The sequence below is a fragment of the Cavenderia fasciculata genome (assembly GCF_000203815.1).
Source record: "Cavenderia fasciculata unplaced genomic scaffold Scf_EU5ZYIE01DZOHE-5, whole genome shotgun sequence".
NCBI classification, from domain to species: domain Eukaryota; phylum Evosea; class Eumycetozoa; order Acytosteliales; family Cavenderiaceae; genus Cavenderia; species Cavenderia fasciculata.
Window position 1 is genome coordinate 576,462 of NW_004457644.1, and position 12,082 is coordinate 588,543.

Genomic DNA, 12,082 nt, shown 5'->3' on the forward strand with positions numbered 1-12,082 from the left:
GTACTTTTTATTTGTTCATTACAGATAGTCATAATATAACATATCTCCTCTGCTATTTTAGTTGAACCATGATCAAATTAGAGTCGACAGGTATTGTTCTATTGCTATGGTTGGTGATTGGTTCCAGTTTTTTTGCCACAGTACACTCTGTTGAATTCATTAGATTAGGTACTTTTGATAACCTCAAACATATTAAAGCCAATTATCAAGATATCATCACTGTGCGACTCTATCATCTCCAAGGAATGTTTATACTCTCTCAACCCGAGTGCAGTGGACTAGATGTAGTGACACATAAATCAAACCATCATTTCGTGGAAACGACATTCGAAGTCCAAGATCCGGGTTCCTATGTCATAACTTCAAATGGTACTGGCATTTGTTCTCCTCCCACACATTGTGATACTATCTATTACTCGTTTACCATTGATGTTGAGGAAATATAAATGGTGTTCCAATCAATCATTTAAATAAATAAAGTATCACTCCAAGCACCAAAGTTCAATATATATATTAGTGATGACTTTGAAATGTTGCAATAGTGAACATTTATTAACCTCTCTGGTGCTGATCAGAATTGATTTCCAACCTACAATAAAAAGGAATTGATGGGCTCGTTGATACCTCAATGATGTGAACAGTAAGTTTGACCTATGTTTGAATCACCAGTTGGTACGTTTGAAGCCAAAATACCTGTTCCAATTATATCAAATCAATATGCAAGAAGAAAAAAAAAAGATATCTTTTTGCAATTTATTTATTTGTATAAAAATTTAAATTAAATTAAATTTTTCTAATTTACATTTTTTATTTATTTTTTTAGGACTACAGTGACTGAAGAAGAAAATGTAAACTATTCTACTACTATACCCAATATATTTATTGACGATTGATTAACAATGGACAGAGCTCAATTAAGAAAAAAATTTGTAGAACGAACCACTCTCTTAAATTTCAGTCTATTGATGGTTAAACCAGTGACTTTATTCCAACCAACCATTTAATCATTTCAATGTAATCACCAGAGTATTTAACTCAGGGCATATGATTATTTAACATAGTATGGTCACATTTGAAATGATGAATCTCACCCTGCTCGATACCAACTCTTTTTTTTTTTGTAGGTTGACAACATGATGATGGTGATGCGCAGGTAGTAATGAACTGACTGGTGTGCTGATCATTAAAAAAACTTTGTTACAGATTCCCAATACCAATTTAACCCTTAATACCTGAGTGGTAGTGCAGAGTTTTAAACCTCTGAAACTTGGCAGCCCGACATTATTCATTTTATTATTTTCAACACCCCCACCACATATCAGAGCTACCCAACATATGTTTTTTTTGGTCATTTGGCCAAGTATCAGCACTCTGATTTTGTACTAGACTCACATATGGGTTTGATACTTCATTTTAACAGTGGGTTTTTTGTGACATAGGTATTTGATAGCTCTAATGAGTTGAGTTGATCAACTTTTTTCTTTTAAATTGATTTCATTTTCAAAAAGTAGTAATCCCACAATATAATTATTAATTCCCCATCTCGGCAGTAAAGTTTACTAAAAGAAATAATATTAATATTTTTCGGTAAGATATCACAACATATCTTGAATAATAGTATGTGTAATTCGAAACATATACGTATCTGTTTGTTCAATTCTTTTTCTCCAATCTAAAAACCATCTTTTCCACCTCATCCTCTGACTATTATTCCTAATCTATATAGTAATTTACTCTCCTCCCTTCTATAAAGGAATAATTAAAATATTATCATTCAACATAGTTTCAAACTAATCATTTAATTTCTAGTTCAATTCCTTTGATTTTTTTTTAGACTGTACTGTAATTAAAAGTAAAAAATGACTATTTTATATAACTATTATAATATTGATACCTTAAATAAGTTCTTTTCTTTATTTGGATTTAAATTTAGTTTAAAATGAACATAGGACAACGAATTATTTTTCTATCTCTGTTGGTGATTGTTTCTTCTTTTGCGCATCGCAAGTCGATGCATCCTTTTTAGCTCTCAGTAATGTAGACAACCTCAAAACTATTACTGTAGATAGAGGTGATTACATCCAAGTCAGACTCAATCAAATCCAAGGAGAGGTTAAATACGCTCCACTATCATCCGATGGATTAAGAGTAATTTCACGTCTCTCAAACGATTATTTAGAAGAAGCAACATTCCGCCCCGTAATGTCAGGTACCTATTCCATTACCTCAACTGGAAATTGTGACATTGTCAGTGAGTGTACCTATTACTCGGTTACCGTTAAAGTTAGAAATTAATTAATGAAAGAAACCAATCACTCATTCAATCAATAAATCAATTTAATATTCTCCACCTTGGTGAAATAAAACTAAATAATCATTTTAACGTTTAATACCAAAAAACACTTGTCTAGTATTGGTAGAATCATTCGATACGTCCCTCAAGTGGCCGACAACAATGCAAGTGACATTATTCAAAATTGGTTTAATCATCTACCCATCCATACCGACGAGGATGAGACTGTCTTTGTCATTGATAACCTCGATGCCATCGTCCGTCTCTATACCAACCGAACCCTGGGTAATGATTATCAACATGTTGCTAAGGTACACAATATCATCAATCAATTTATCAATACCTGTCCACAAGTACGACCACAAGAAAAAGAACAGCTCTATCAAACATGGTTATTTATCAAAGATTCATTCAAAGAGAATTGGGATAATATTCCAAAAGATACAAGTGTTGAATTATTAAATTTAATCATTATTCAAAGATAAAAAAAAAAAAAAAAAAAAAAAAAGTTAAAATCATTTGGAGTAGTGTTGACAGGTAATATATGTAGGAGGAAATGGTTTCTTTTAACTGGAATAGTGACAGTCTTGCTATTGGAAACTGAATTAAATAAAATGAATAATTGCAAACTTTCTTATTCATTAAATCATCTCACGATAGTCGACGGAAAATTAAAACAAAAACATACAATATTTTAAAAATATTGTGTAGCTCACAACAGTCAATTTCAATCAATTTCATGGATGTTGGAACCATCTTGGATGATGATTTGCATCAAAAATAAGCAAAAAATGAATTGTTTCGGCGCCAAGAAAAAAACAACAAAATATACGACATCTGCAGGGTTCGAACCTGCGCTCCCGAAGGAAACAGATTTCAAGTCTGTCGGCTTAACCACTCACCCAAGATGCCGACTAAAAGTTATTTGGCTCTAGGCCTTTCTATACCCAAAAAAATTCGTCCGCTTTTTTACTGGTTGATTTCTGGTTCGGCTCCCCAGGCCTAAAAACTTTCTCCTTTTTTTGATTGTATTAATTTCTAGTCAATCGGTTAGACTACTTGAAGGTTTTTTTAAGAACTCCTTGTTTTAACAAAATTAAGACTCATTTCTCAACCCGACAGAAGGATACCACTAAAAGTGATTTCTTGAAAAAGATGTCGATCTTTTTAATTTTAACTTGCATCTATCTTTAAATCCTTTACACAGACGAATTCCATTGATCAATTATAATATTTGTGGTTCAGAAAACATGATGAATTCATGATTTTACTTTTTTTTTTTTGAAAGAATGTAATGTAAAAAAAAAGTTATTTGTTTTGATAACTATTATAACTAAATAAATCTACTATTAATTTAATAAAACATATTAGAATACACAAAACAAAAAGACTATTATTATAGATATTTTTTTTTTAAAGAGTTTTGTAAATTGTAAACAATTAATTAAATAATTTATTGAATAAATAGCAACATTATATTAAAAAAACAAATTATCAATCGTCATTAAATATTGCACTACATACAATAATGCTTTGTGATCCATTAATAACAAAAAACATATAATGATTAAAGTTTAGAAATATCACAATACAAAGATTTATACTTTATTTAATTCAAAATAATAAATTTATTTCTTAACCCCTTCGGCTTGTTGTTTTTTTGACTGACTCTAAAAAAATTTATTAAATTTTTAACAGTTTCGTGTTTTTTTTTAATTTAATTATAAATTAAATATTATTGTCGTTAAAACATATTCTTTTTCAAACAAAATGACTCTCACTTTATTCAAATAATTTTAAAAAGATTAAAGGTTATCTATCTATCTATCAATCTATTTGTGATACTTGCTACGAAGATATGAGAGATTTATTTTTAGAACAGTGTGACAATGGTGGTGTTTTAAAAAAAACAATTGTGTTAAAGGGGTTAAAAAAAAAGATTTGTTTCTTTTTAAATCTGTATCATCATTCACAGCAGCACAGGTGTGTGGTGGTGACAACGACAGAGTCGAGACGATAAATCAACAACATATGTTATTGTGATTATTATTTTTCATATTTGTGTATACCAAGGGTTCACAATTCAATCAACCGCAATCCTCTCTCTCTCTTTTCTATGTTTCTTTTACTTTCATGATGTTGCAACGATAATAAACAAATAAACAGTAGAGTGTGGCGACTAAATAAAGAAAGAGTTTGGTTCATACCCGTTACTGTTGTTGACATCGCACCCAACCCAACCACCACACATATCGACCTAAACAAGAATATCTAGAAAGAATCAGAACTATGGATGGCTACTTGTCCGTTTTGGTGGCCTTTTTATGAGAACTGAAAGATTTGATTTTTTTTGTCGACCCAACGCCACAGGAGGTTAAGATCAAGTCCATCGTTTATAAAAGCCAACTGTTCACAAATACACTGTTCAATCAGTTGTTATTAAATTTTTAATATTTTATTTAATGTATTACCAATAGTCTTGTAAAAACTATAAAACTATAAACAACAACCAATCATTCATTTGTACAATTATTTATTTCCTATATACTTTTTACTCTTCTTATTAAAAAAATGTATTTTAAAAATGTATTAATATTTATGACCTTATTGGTCACCCTATCACAATCACAATCAACGATCGATTATTGTCAATTACTTTCAAACTCTTTAAAGTTTTACAAGGCACAAAGAGCAGGATCTCTTCCAGACAATGATATACCATGGCGTAACAACTCGGTGCTACAAGATGGACAAGATGTTGGCATCAACCTTTCAGGAGGCTATTTTGACGCTGGAGATTATATCAAGTTGGCCTTTCCAATGGCCTTTACCATGACCACACTCGCCTGGACCTACATTGACAATGAAGACAAGATCAAGACTACTTGCCAATTACAATCGAGCTACCTCTCTGTGTTAAAGCAGGGTACCGACTGGTTGATTGCTGCCCATCCATCCGACAATGTATTTTACACTCAAGTCTCTGACGACGGAGAACACAACGTCTGGAACAATCCATGGGAGATTGACCAAGCCGCCAGAAAGAGTTACAAGATTACTACCGCTGCTCCAGGTACCGATATGGCCATGGAGGCTGCCGCTGCACTCGCCGCCACATCCATTGTCTACAAGTCGATTGATCCAACCTACTCTGCCACCTGTTTGGCCCACGCCAAGTCACTCTACAACTTTGGAAAGACCTACAAGGGCAAGTACTCTGATTCTTTGCCAGAACGCAAACTCTACCCATCCAGTGGTTATGATGACGAGATGGTTTGGGCATCCGCTTGGATGTATATTGCCACTGCCGAGCAGACCTATGCTACCGATGCCACTGCCAACTTTAACGCATACCTAAAGTCCAAGTCATTCACTGATCTCTGGTCAGCCGTCTACTCGTGGGACAGCAAGTATGCCCCTGCCGCCGTACTCATGTACAAAAAGGTCACCAATCTCGGTCTCGACTATACCAACATTATCAACCAAATCACACAAACCTATACAACCGCCTCCAAGCAATCAAATGGCATCATCTCCAATAGCGGTTGGAAATGGGGTAACAACAGATATGCCATGGGTGGTGCTTTCCTCATGTCCATGATTGGTGGTACTGCCGCCAATGCATTTGCCGAACAACAACTCACCAGTGTTTTGGGTAAATCCAGTACCAACTCTGTTTCATTTATGATTGGTTACAACAATGGTCCAGTCAATCCACATCATCGTTCATCTCATAAACCAACGGGCAAAGACATCAATACTCCAGTCAATAATGTAAACTTGCTTGTTGGTGGTCTTGTAGGTGGTCCATCACTCGAAGGTTCTTGGGTAGATTCTCGTACAAACTATGAAAATAATGAACCTGCCTTGGATTATAATGCTGGTTTTACTGGTCTCCTTGCTAGATTTGTTAGTCAACCAAGTGCCTCCACTACTACTAGTACACCAACTTCTACTACTTCATCGACTACTACCAATACACCAACTGGTACTACTTCATCGACTACTACCAATACACCAACCTCAACTACTTCATCAACAACTACCAATACACCAACTTCTACTACTTCATCGACTACTACCAATACACCAACTTCGACTACTTCATCGACTTTGACTACTTCCACTTCATCGACTGCATCATCTACCACTACCGACGGCGAAGAAGATTCATCACAGTTGGGTTCATCATCAACTGTTTCAGTCAACCTATTTGTATCATTACTTGTATTACTTGTACCAACATTCCTTTTAATTTAAACAAATTGTATTTAATAAATAATTAATAACAAAACTATCGAAACTCTTTTTAACAATATAATTCCCAAAAATGTCTTTCTTGTCTTTTTTTTTAATTTAAATTTATAAACAAATGTGTATAAGTGATAAAGAAGAAGAAGTAGAAACAACTTCAACAACTTCAACTTTAACTTCAAATACTATCAAAGAAGAGGAAGAAGAAGATGATGAATTATATTTAAAAGATATTCAATATCAAGAATCAAAACATTTAATAATTGATAGTCATTGTCATATTCAAGAGGATCAAGAGATGATATCAATGGTAGAGAATCAATCAACTTATCCAATGCATTGTAGTTGGTTAATGGGAACAACGGTAGAGGATTGGGATAGAGTAGATAGATATGCAGACAAGATGGGTGATCGTGCACTTCGTTGTTATGGTATACATCCTTGGTTTGCTTATCAATATCATCCACCAAAGGAATTAATCGATCAAAAAGATAACGATGGTCAATATCGAATAGATGATAAATGGTATATAGAACTTGAAAAGAGATTAATTAAATATCCAAATGCAATGGTTGGTGAATTGGGTATAGACAAGGTGACAAAGGTAAAAGCTACCGGTAAAAATGATCTAGACGGTCAATGGGAAGTACTAAAGAGACAATTTAAAATTGCTGTCGATCATAATCGTCTTTTAAGTTTACATTGTGTACAACTGCAAGGTAAACTATTAGATTATTTCATTTCTCTACCATTGGATCAATTTCCAAAAAAAATTGCTCTTCATACTTTTAGTAAGTAAAATAAGAAAAAAAAAGAAAAAAGAAAAATAAAAAAGAATAGATCTAATATTTTTATTTGTTTGTTTCTAGGTGGAAAACCAGCAATGGTAAGATCATTATTAAAATTAAAAGATAAAGGAACAAGATTATATTTTGGTATATCATTTATCAATTTATCATCATCAAAAGTGTTAAAATTGATAGAGGCCATTCCAGATGATCGATTATTATTGGAAAGTGATCAAAATACACCAGAATATGCTGAATCTAGTATTTATAAAGTATTGGTTGCCATTTCAAAAGCTAAAAATTGGTCTATAAAAGTTTCAATTCTAAATACTCAAAAGAATGCAATCGCTTTTCAAAATAATTAAAGAAATGTTTTTAAATAAAAGTTTAGTGTAGATGTTTTATTTAAAAGGGAAATAGGAGAATAATGATAGTTTAATATCTATTCATCAACACAGATATGGTAGGTATTTATTATTTACCACCATCCATTACGAGCGCCACGACCACCAAATCCATTGTCGATACAAAAATCAATATCAATATCGATATCGATGTTGTTACCACCACCACAACATCCACGACGACGTCTACAAGCAACTGAATTAACAGAATCACTTGATACATCTGAATAACTTTGGTTGGTCACATTTTGATTGGTTCCATGATTAGAAATTGGTGATAGTTTTGATAGGTTTTCTAAAGAATAAGAAATATAGAATGAGAAGAGATAGTTTGTTAATAACTGTGTAAATAATATATTTAAATAAATTATTTATTTATGTTCATACTAAAGATCATTTTGGAGATTTTGATGATTTGGTGTAAAAAGAATTTAAAAGATAATTGTTTATATTATTTGTATACTTTGATTTGATGAATTAAAGAGAAAAAAGTTGAGTATTTATAGCTTCAATGTTCTAAAAAGGTTGTTAAAATCAATCAAAAATCCTAAAATATTATTCTAAACTAATACCCCCCAATTCTAAAATAGGAATATTTAATACAGTTTTGGATTTTGATATGATTTTTAGAGAAATAATTGCTGGTTGCTAAACTATAAATATTATCGCTAAATACTATTTAATTCATCAAATATTAACAAATATTAATTAATTATCTCTTTCTTTTACTATTTACAGTTCACAAAACCAATTATTACCAAAATGTTATTCAGTAAGTTTTAAAAAAAATCAAATAGTATTACATTCATATCTATAGTTATGTGTACATACAATACATATTCTAACATTTCAATTTCCAATTTCCATTTCATTTCATTTTTCTGTTCTTTTAGAGAATCTTTCTCAACTCTCAGCAGTCTCTGGTCAATCCATCCAAAAGTCATCTTACCAAGGATCAAATCATTCAGGTGCGTCATCTGGTGAATCAACTATTGCTCGTAAAGGATGTTGTGGTGGTCGTCGCGGCCGTGGTAATAATATTGATATCGATATTGATATTGATATTAATATTGGAGGTGGTCGTGGCAATGATTGGTGTTAAATACATTATTATCATCTAACAATCAAGTCAACCATTTACGACTATTAATAGTCCAAAATAAATTACTCTTGACTTTTTGTCTGTCATCTAAATATTGATTTATAAACTCTAAAGATTACAACCACCTCTTGTAAATGAAGAAACTAACCAAGAGGATATCTTTCTTTCCATTCATTATCATCTTTCGTCAAACAGTCGTATTTGGTTTCTATGAATCTGATATTGCTTCTTCACTCTTCTTTCCAGCTATACCAAATCATTATTATTGACCGATTCACACATCGAACAAGATGAACCAAAGAGTTGATTCGTTTGTTTATCTCTTTAACATGATTTCGATTGTTGATAAAATTTTAAAAATTTTCTTGCAATCTGTTTGGCGATTCTTGAGAATAGTCAAAAAAAAAAAAAAAAAATACAATATTAATTTTAAATAAAAGTTTAGTAGATGTTTTATTTAAAAGGGAAATAGGAGAATAATCATAGTTTAAAATCTATATTATTCATCAGATATCATATGGTAGGATTACCACCATCCACTACGAGCGCCACGACCACCAAATCCATTGTCAATACAAATATCAATATCGATATCGATATCGATGTTGTTACCACCACCACAACATCCACGGCGACGTCTACAAGCAACTGAATTAACAGAATCACTTGATACATCTGAAATACTTTGGTTGGTCACATTTTGATTGGTTCCATGATTTGAAATTGGTGATAGTTTTGATAGGTTTTCTAAAGAATACGAAAAATGGAATGAGAAGAGATAGATAGTTGGTTAAGTTAATAACTGTAAATAAAATTAAATAAATTATTTATTATGTCATTACTAAAGATCATTTTGGAGATTTTGATGATTTTGAGTAAATAGAATTTAAAAGATAATTGTTGATAATATTATTATTTGTATACTTTGATTTGATGAATTGAAATAGTGTAAAAAAGGTTGAATATTTATAGTTTGAAATGTTCTAAAAAGGTTGTTAAAATCAATCAAAATATTATTCTAAAATGATTACTAATAACCCCCCCAATTCTAAAATAGGAATATTTAAATAAAGTTTTGGATTTTGATTTGATTTTTAGAGAAACAATTGATGGTTGCTAAACTATAAATATTTATCACTAAATACTATTTAATTCATCAAATATTAACAAATATTAATTAATTAAATTATCTCTTTCTCTACTATTTACAGTTCTCAAAACCAATTATTACCAAAATGTTATTCAGTAAGTTTGTAATAGTAATATATTCATAGAATGTATATATATAGTTGTGTATAATATTCTAACATTTCAGTTTCCAATTTCCATTTCATTTTTCTTTTCTTTTAGAGAATCTTTCTCAACTCTCAGCAGTCTCTGGTCAATCCATCCAAAAGTCATCTTACCAAGGATCAAATCATTCCGGTGTATCATCTGGTGAATCAACTATTGCTCGTAGAGGATGTTGTGGTGGTCGTCGCGGCCGTGGTAATAATATTGATATCGATATTGATATTGATATTAATATTGGTAATGGCAACAACTGGTGTTAAATACATTATTATCATCATCTATCAATCAAGTCAACCGTATATGACTATTAATAGCCAAAATAAATTTACTCTTGTCTTTTTGTCTGCCATCTAAATATATATATTGATTGATTTATACACCACTCTAAAGATAACAACCACCTCTTGTAATAAAGATACTACATTGTTGATTAGAATTGAGTGTTTGGAAAGAAAGAACTCTTGGTCTATTAATTTGGTGACATACCTTTATATCAGTGTATCTCATCGAAGGATGTACATATTGAGCAAACCAAGCCAACGCCATGATCCTGCGTAACCAAGAGGATGTATTTCTTTCATTCAATACCATCTTTCATATGTCAAATCATTATTGACTGTTTCACTTATTGCAACGAGTTGATTCGTTTGTTTATCTCTAAACATTATTTCGATTGTAGAGAATATTATTAAATTTTATTTCGATCACACAGAAGATCAAAGGCAAAAAAAAAAAAAAGAAAATTAATTAAAAATGTTTTTAAACAAAAGTTTAGTGTTGATGTTTTATTTAAAAGGAAGAATAATGATAGTATAATATCTATATTATTCATCAACACAGAAATGGGAGGTATTTAGACATTACCACCATCCACTACGAGCGCCACGACCACTAAAACCATTGTCAATACAAATATCAATATCAATATCGATATCGATGTTGTTACCACCACCACAACATCCACGACGACGTCTACAAGCAACTGAATTAACAGAATCACTTGATACATCTGAATAGCTTTGGTTGGTCACATTTTGATTGGTTCCATGATTTGAAATTGGTGATAGTTTTGATAGGTTTTCTAAAGAATAAGAAAAAAAAAAAAAAGGAAATGGAACAATAGATGGGATGGTAAGTACTAAGTAATATTATTATTATTATTATCATTTTTTTTAATGTCTACTATTATGTGTGTGACATACTAAAGATCATTTTAGATTTGATTTGATAAAAATAGAATTTGAATAATAATTTAATTGTTAATTAATTGTTTGTTTGAATATTTGTATTTGTTTTGAATGATTTTAAAAGGAATGAACAAGTTTACTATTTATAGTTTAGAATTGTCTAAAAAGATTGTTAAAATCAATCAAAAATCCTATATTCCATGATGACTATGCACCCCCAATTCTATAATAGGAAAAACCTAAAATGGTTGGATTTTTTCATAGTTTTTTTAAAGTATTCATTACATTTATTAACTATAAATAATGAGCATTGAATAGCAGTAATTCATCAAATCAAATCAAATTAAATTAATTATCTCTTTCTTTCCTATTTACAGTTAATACTATCAAATCAATAAAATGTTATTCAGTAAGTTAAACAAGAATCATAATCATAAAAATACCAATTAACAAGAATTCTTTTCCAAAACATTTTTCTTTTAGAGAATCTTTCTCAACTCTCAGCAGTCTCTGGTCATTCCATCCAAAATTCTTCTTACCAAGGATCAAATCATTCCAGTGTATCATCTGGTGAATCAACTATTACTCGTAGAGGTTGTTGTGGTGGTCGTCGTCGTAATAATATTGATATCGATATTGATATTGATCTTAATATTGGTAATGGCAACAACTGGTGTTAAATAGATTGATATTATCATCTATCAAACAAAAACATGTATACCATAAAAATAAATGTTTTGTTTCAAGTGCTATTATAAAAT

At 31.0% G+C, this 12,082-nt stretch overlaps 11 protein-coding genes and 1 non-coding gene across 12 annotated transcripts; 7 read left to right on the forward strand and 5 right to left on the reverse strand.

Annotated features, from left to right (window-relative positions):
- Window positions 1-68: 68 nt before the first annotated feature.
- Window positions 69-446, forward strand: DFA_09371 (uncharacterized protein; the record flags this gene model as incomplete). Its single annotated transcript, XM_004354673.1, has 1 exon — window positions 69-446. One exon carries the CDS (start codon window positions 69-71, stop codon window positions 444-446), a length of 378 nt encoding a protein of 125 aa, XP_004354725.1.
- A 453-nt stretch (window positions 447-899) lies between these two features.
- On the forward strand, window positions 900-2,778 carry DFA_09372 (uncharacterized protein; the record flags this gene model as incomplete). Its single annotated transcript, XM_004354674.1, has 4 exons — window positions 900-968; window positions 1,810-1,852; window positions 2,027-2,204; window positions 2,412-2,778. The coding sequence occupies 4 exons, from the start codon at window positions 900-902 to the stop codon at window positions 2,776-2,778; spliced, it is 657 nt and encodes a 218-aa protein (XP_004354726.1).
- Window positions 2,779-3,124: 346 nt separating this feature from the next.
- On the reverse strand, window positions 3,125-3,205 carry DFA_09373. The gene has a single exon. It is a non-coding gene; the product is annotated as a tRNA-Ser (tRNA).
- Window positions 3,206-4,864: 1,659 nt separating this feature from the next.
- On the forward strand, window positions 4,865-6,553 carry DFA_09374 (putative glycoside hydrolase; the record flags this gene model as incomplete). Its single annotated transcript, XM_004354675.1, has 1 exon — window positions 4,865-6,553. One exon carries the CDS (start codon window positions 4,865-4,867, stop codon window positions 6,551-6,553), a length of 1,689 nt encoding a protein of 562 aa, XP_004354727.1.
- A 112-nt stretch (window positions 6,554-6,665) lies between these two features.
- On the forward strand, window positions 6,666-7,700 carry DFA_09375 (uncharacterized protein; the record flags this gene model as incomplete). Its single annotated transcript, XM_004354676.1, has 2 exons — window positions 6,666-7,338; window positions 7,417-7,700. 2 exons carry the CDS (start codon window positions 6,666-6,668, stop codon window positions 7,698-7,700), a joined length of 957 nt encoding a protein of 318 aa, XP_004354728.1.
- Window positions 7,701-7,813: 113 nt separating this feature from the next.
- DFA_09376 (uncharacterized protein) lies at window positions 7,814-8,136 on the reverse strand (the record flags this gene model as incomplete). Its single annotated transcript, XM_004354677.1, has 2 exons — window positions 7,814-8,034; window positions 8,127-8,136. 2 exons carry the CDS (start codon window positions 8,134-8,136, stop codon window positions 7,814-7,816), a joined length of 231 nt encoding a protein of 76 aa, XP_004354729.1.
- A 365-nt stretch (window positions 8,137-8,501) lies between these two features.
- Window positions 8,502-8,841, forward strand: DFA_09377 (uncharacterized protein; the record flags this gene model as incomplete). The annotated part of the gene is made up of 2 exons (XM_004354678.1): window positions 8,502-8,511; window positions 8,633-8,841. 2 exons carry the CDS (start codon window positions 8,502-8,504, stop codon window positions 8,839-8,841), a joined length of 219 nt encoding a protein of 72 aa, XP_004354730.1.
- A 526-nt stretch (window positions 8,842-9,367) lies between these two features.
- Window positions 9,368-9,693, reverse strand: DFA_09378 (uncharacterized protein; the record flags this gene model as incomplete). Its single annotated transcript, XM_004354679.1, has 2 exons — window positions 9,368-9,588; window positions 9,684-9,693. 2 exons carry the CDS (start codon window positions 9,691-9,693, stop codon window positions 9,368-9,370), a joined length of 231 nt encoding a protein of 76 aa, XP_004354731.1.
- Window positions 9,694-10,076: 383 nt separating this feature from the next.
- DFA_09379 (uncharacterized protein) lies at window positions 10,077-10,394 on the forward strand (the record flags this gene model as incomplete). Its single annotated transcript, XM_004354680.1, has 2 exons — window positions 10,077-10,086; window positions 10,192-10,394. 2 exons carry the CDS (start codon window positions 10,077-10,079, stop codon window positions 10,392-10,394), a joined length of 213 nt encoding a protein of 70 aa, XP_004354732.1.
- A 124-nt stretch (window positions 10,395-10,518) lies between these two features.
- Window positions 10,519-10,725, reverse strand: DFA_09380 (uncharacterized protein; the record flags this gene model as incomplete). Its single annotated transcript, XM_004354681.1, has 1 exon — window positions 10,519-10,725. One exon carries the CDS (start codon window positions 10,723-10,725, stop codon window positions 10,519-10,521), a length of 207 nt encoding a protein of 68 aa, XP_004354733.1.
- A 269-nt stretch (window positions 10,726-10,994) lies between these two features.
- DFA_09381 (uncharacterized protein) lies at window positions 10,995-11,346 on the reverse strand (the record flags this gene model as incomplete). The annotated part of the gene is made up of 2 exons (XM_004354682.1): window positions 10,995-11,215; window positions 11,337-11,346. 2 exons carry the CDS (start codon window positions 11,344-11,346, stop codon window positions 10,995-10,997), a joined length of 231 nt encoding a protein of 76 aa, XP_004354734.1.
- Window positions 11,347-11,720: 374 nt separating this feature from the next.
- DFA_09382 (uncharacterized protein) lies at window positions 11,721-12,001 on the forward strand (the record flags this gene model as incomplete). Its single annotated transcript, XM_004354683.1, has 2 exons — window positions 11,721-11,730; window positions 11,805-12,001. 2 exons carry the CDS (start codon window positions 11,721-11,723, stop codon window positions 11,999-12,001), a joined length of 207 nt encoding a protein of 68 aa, XP_004354735.1.
- Between the last annotated feature and the right edge of the window lie 81 nt (window positions 12,002-12,082).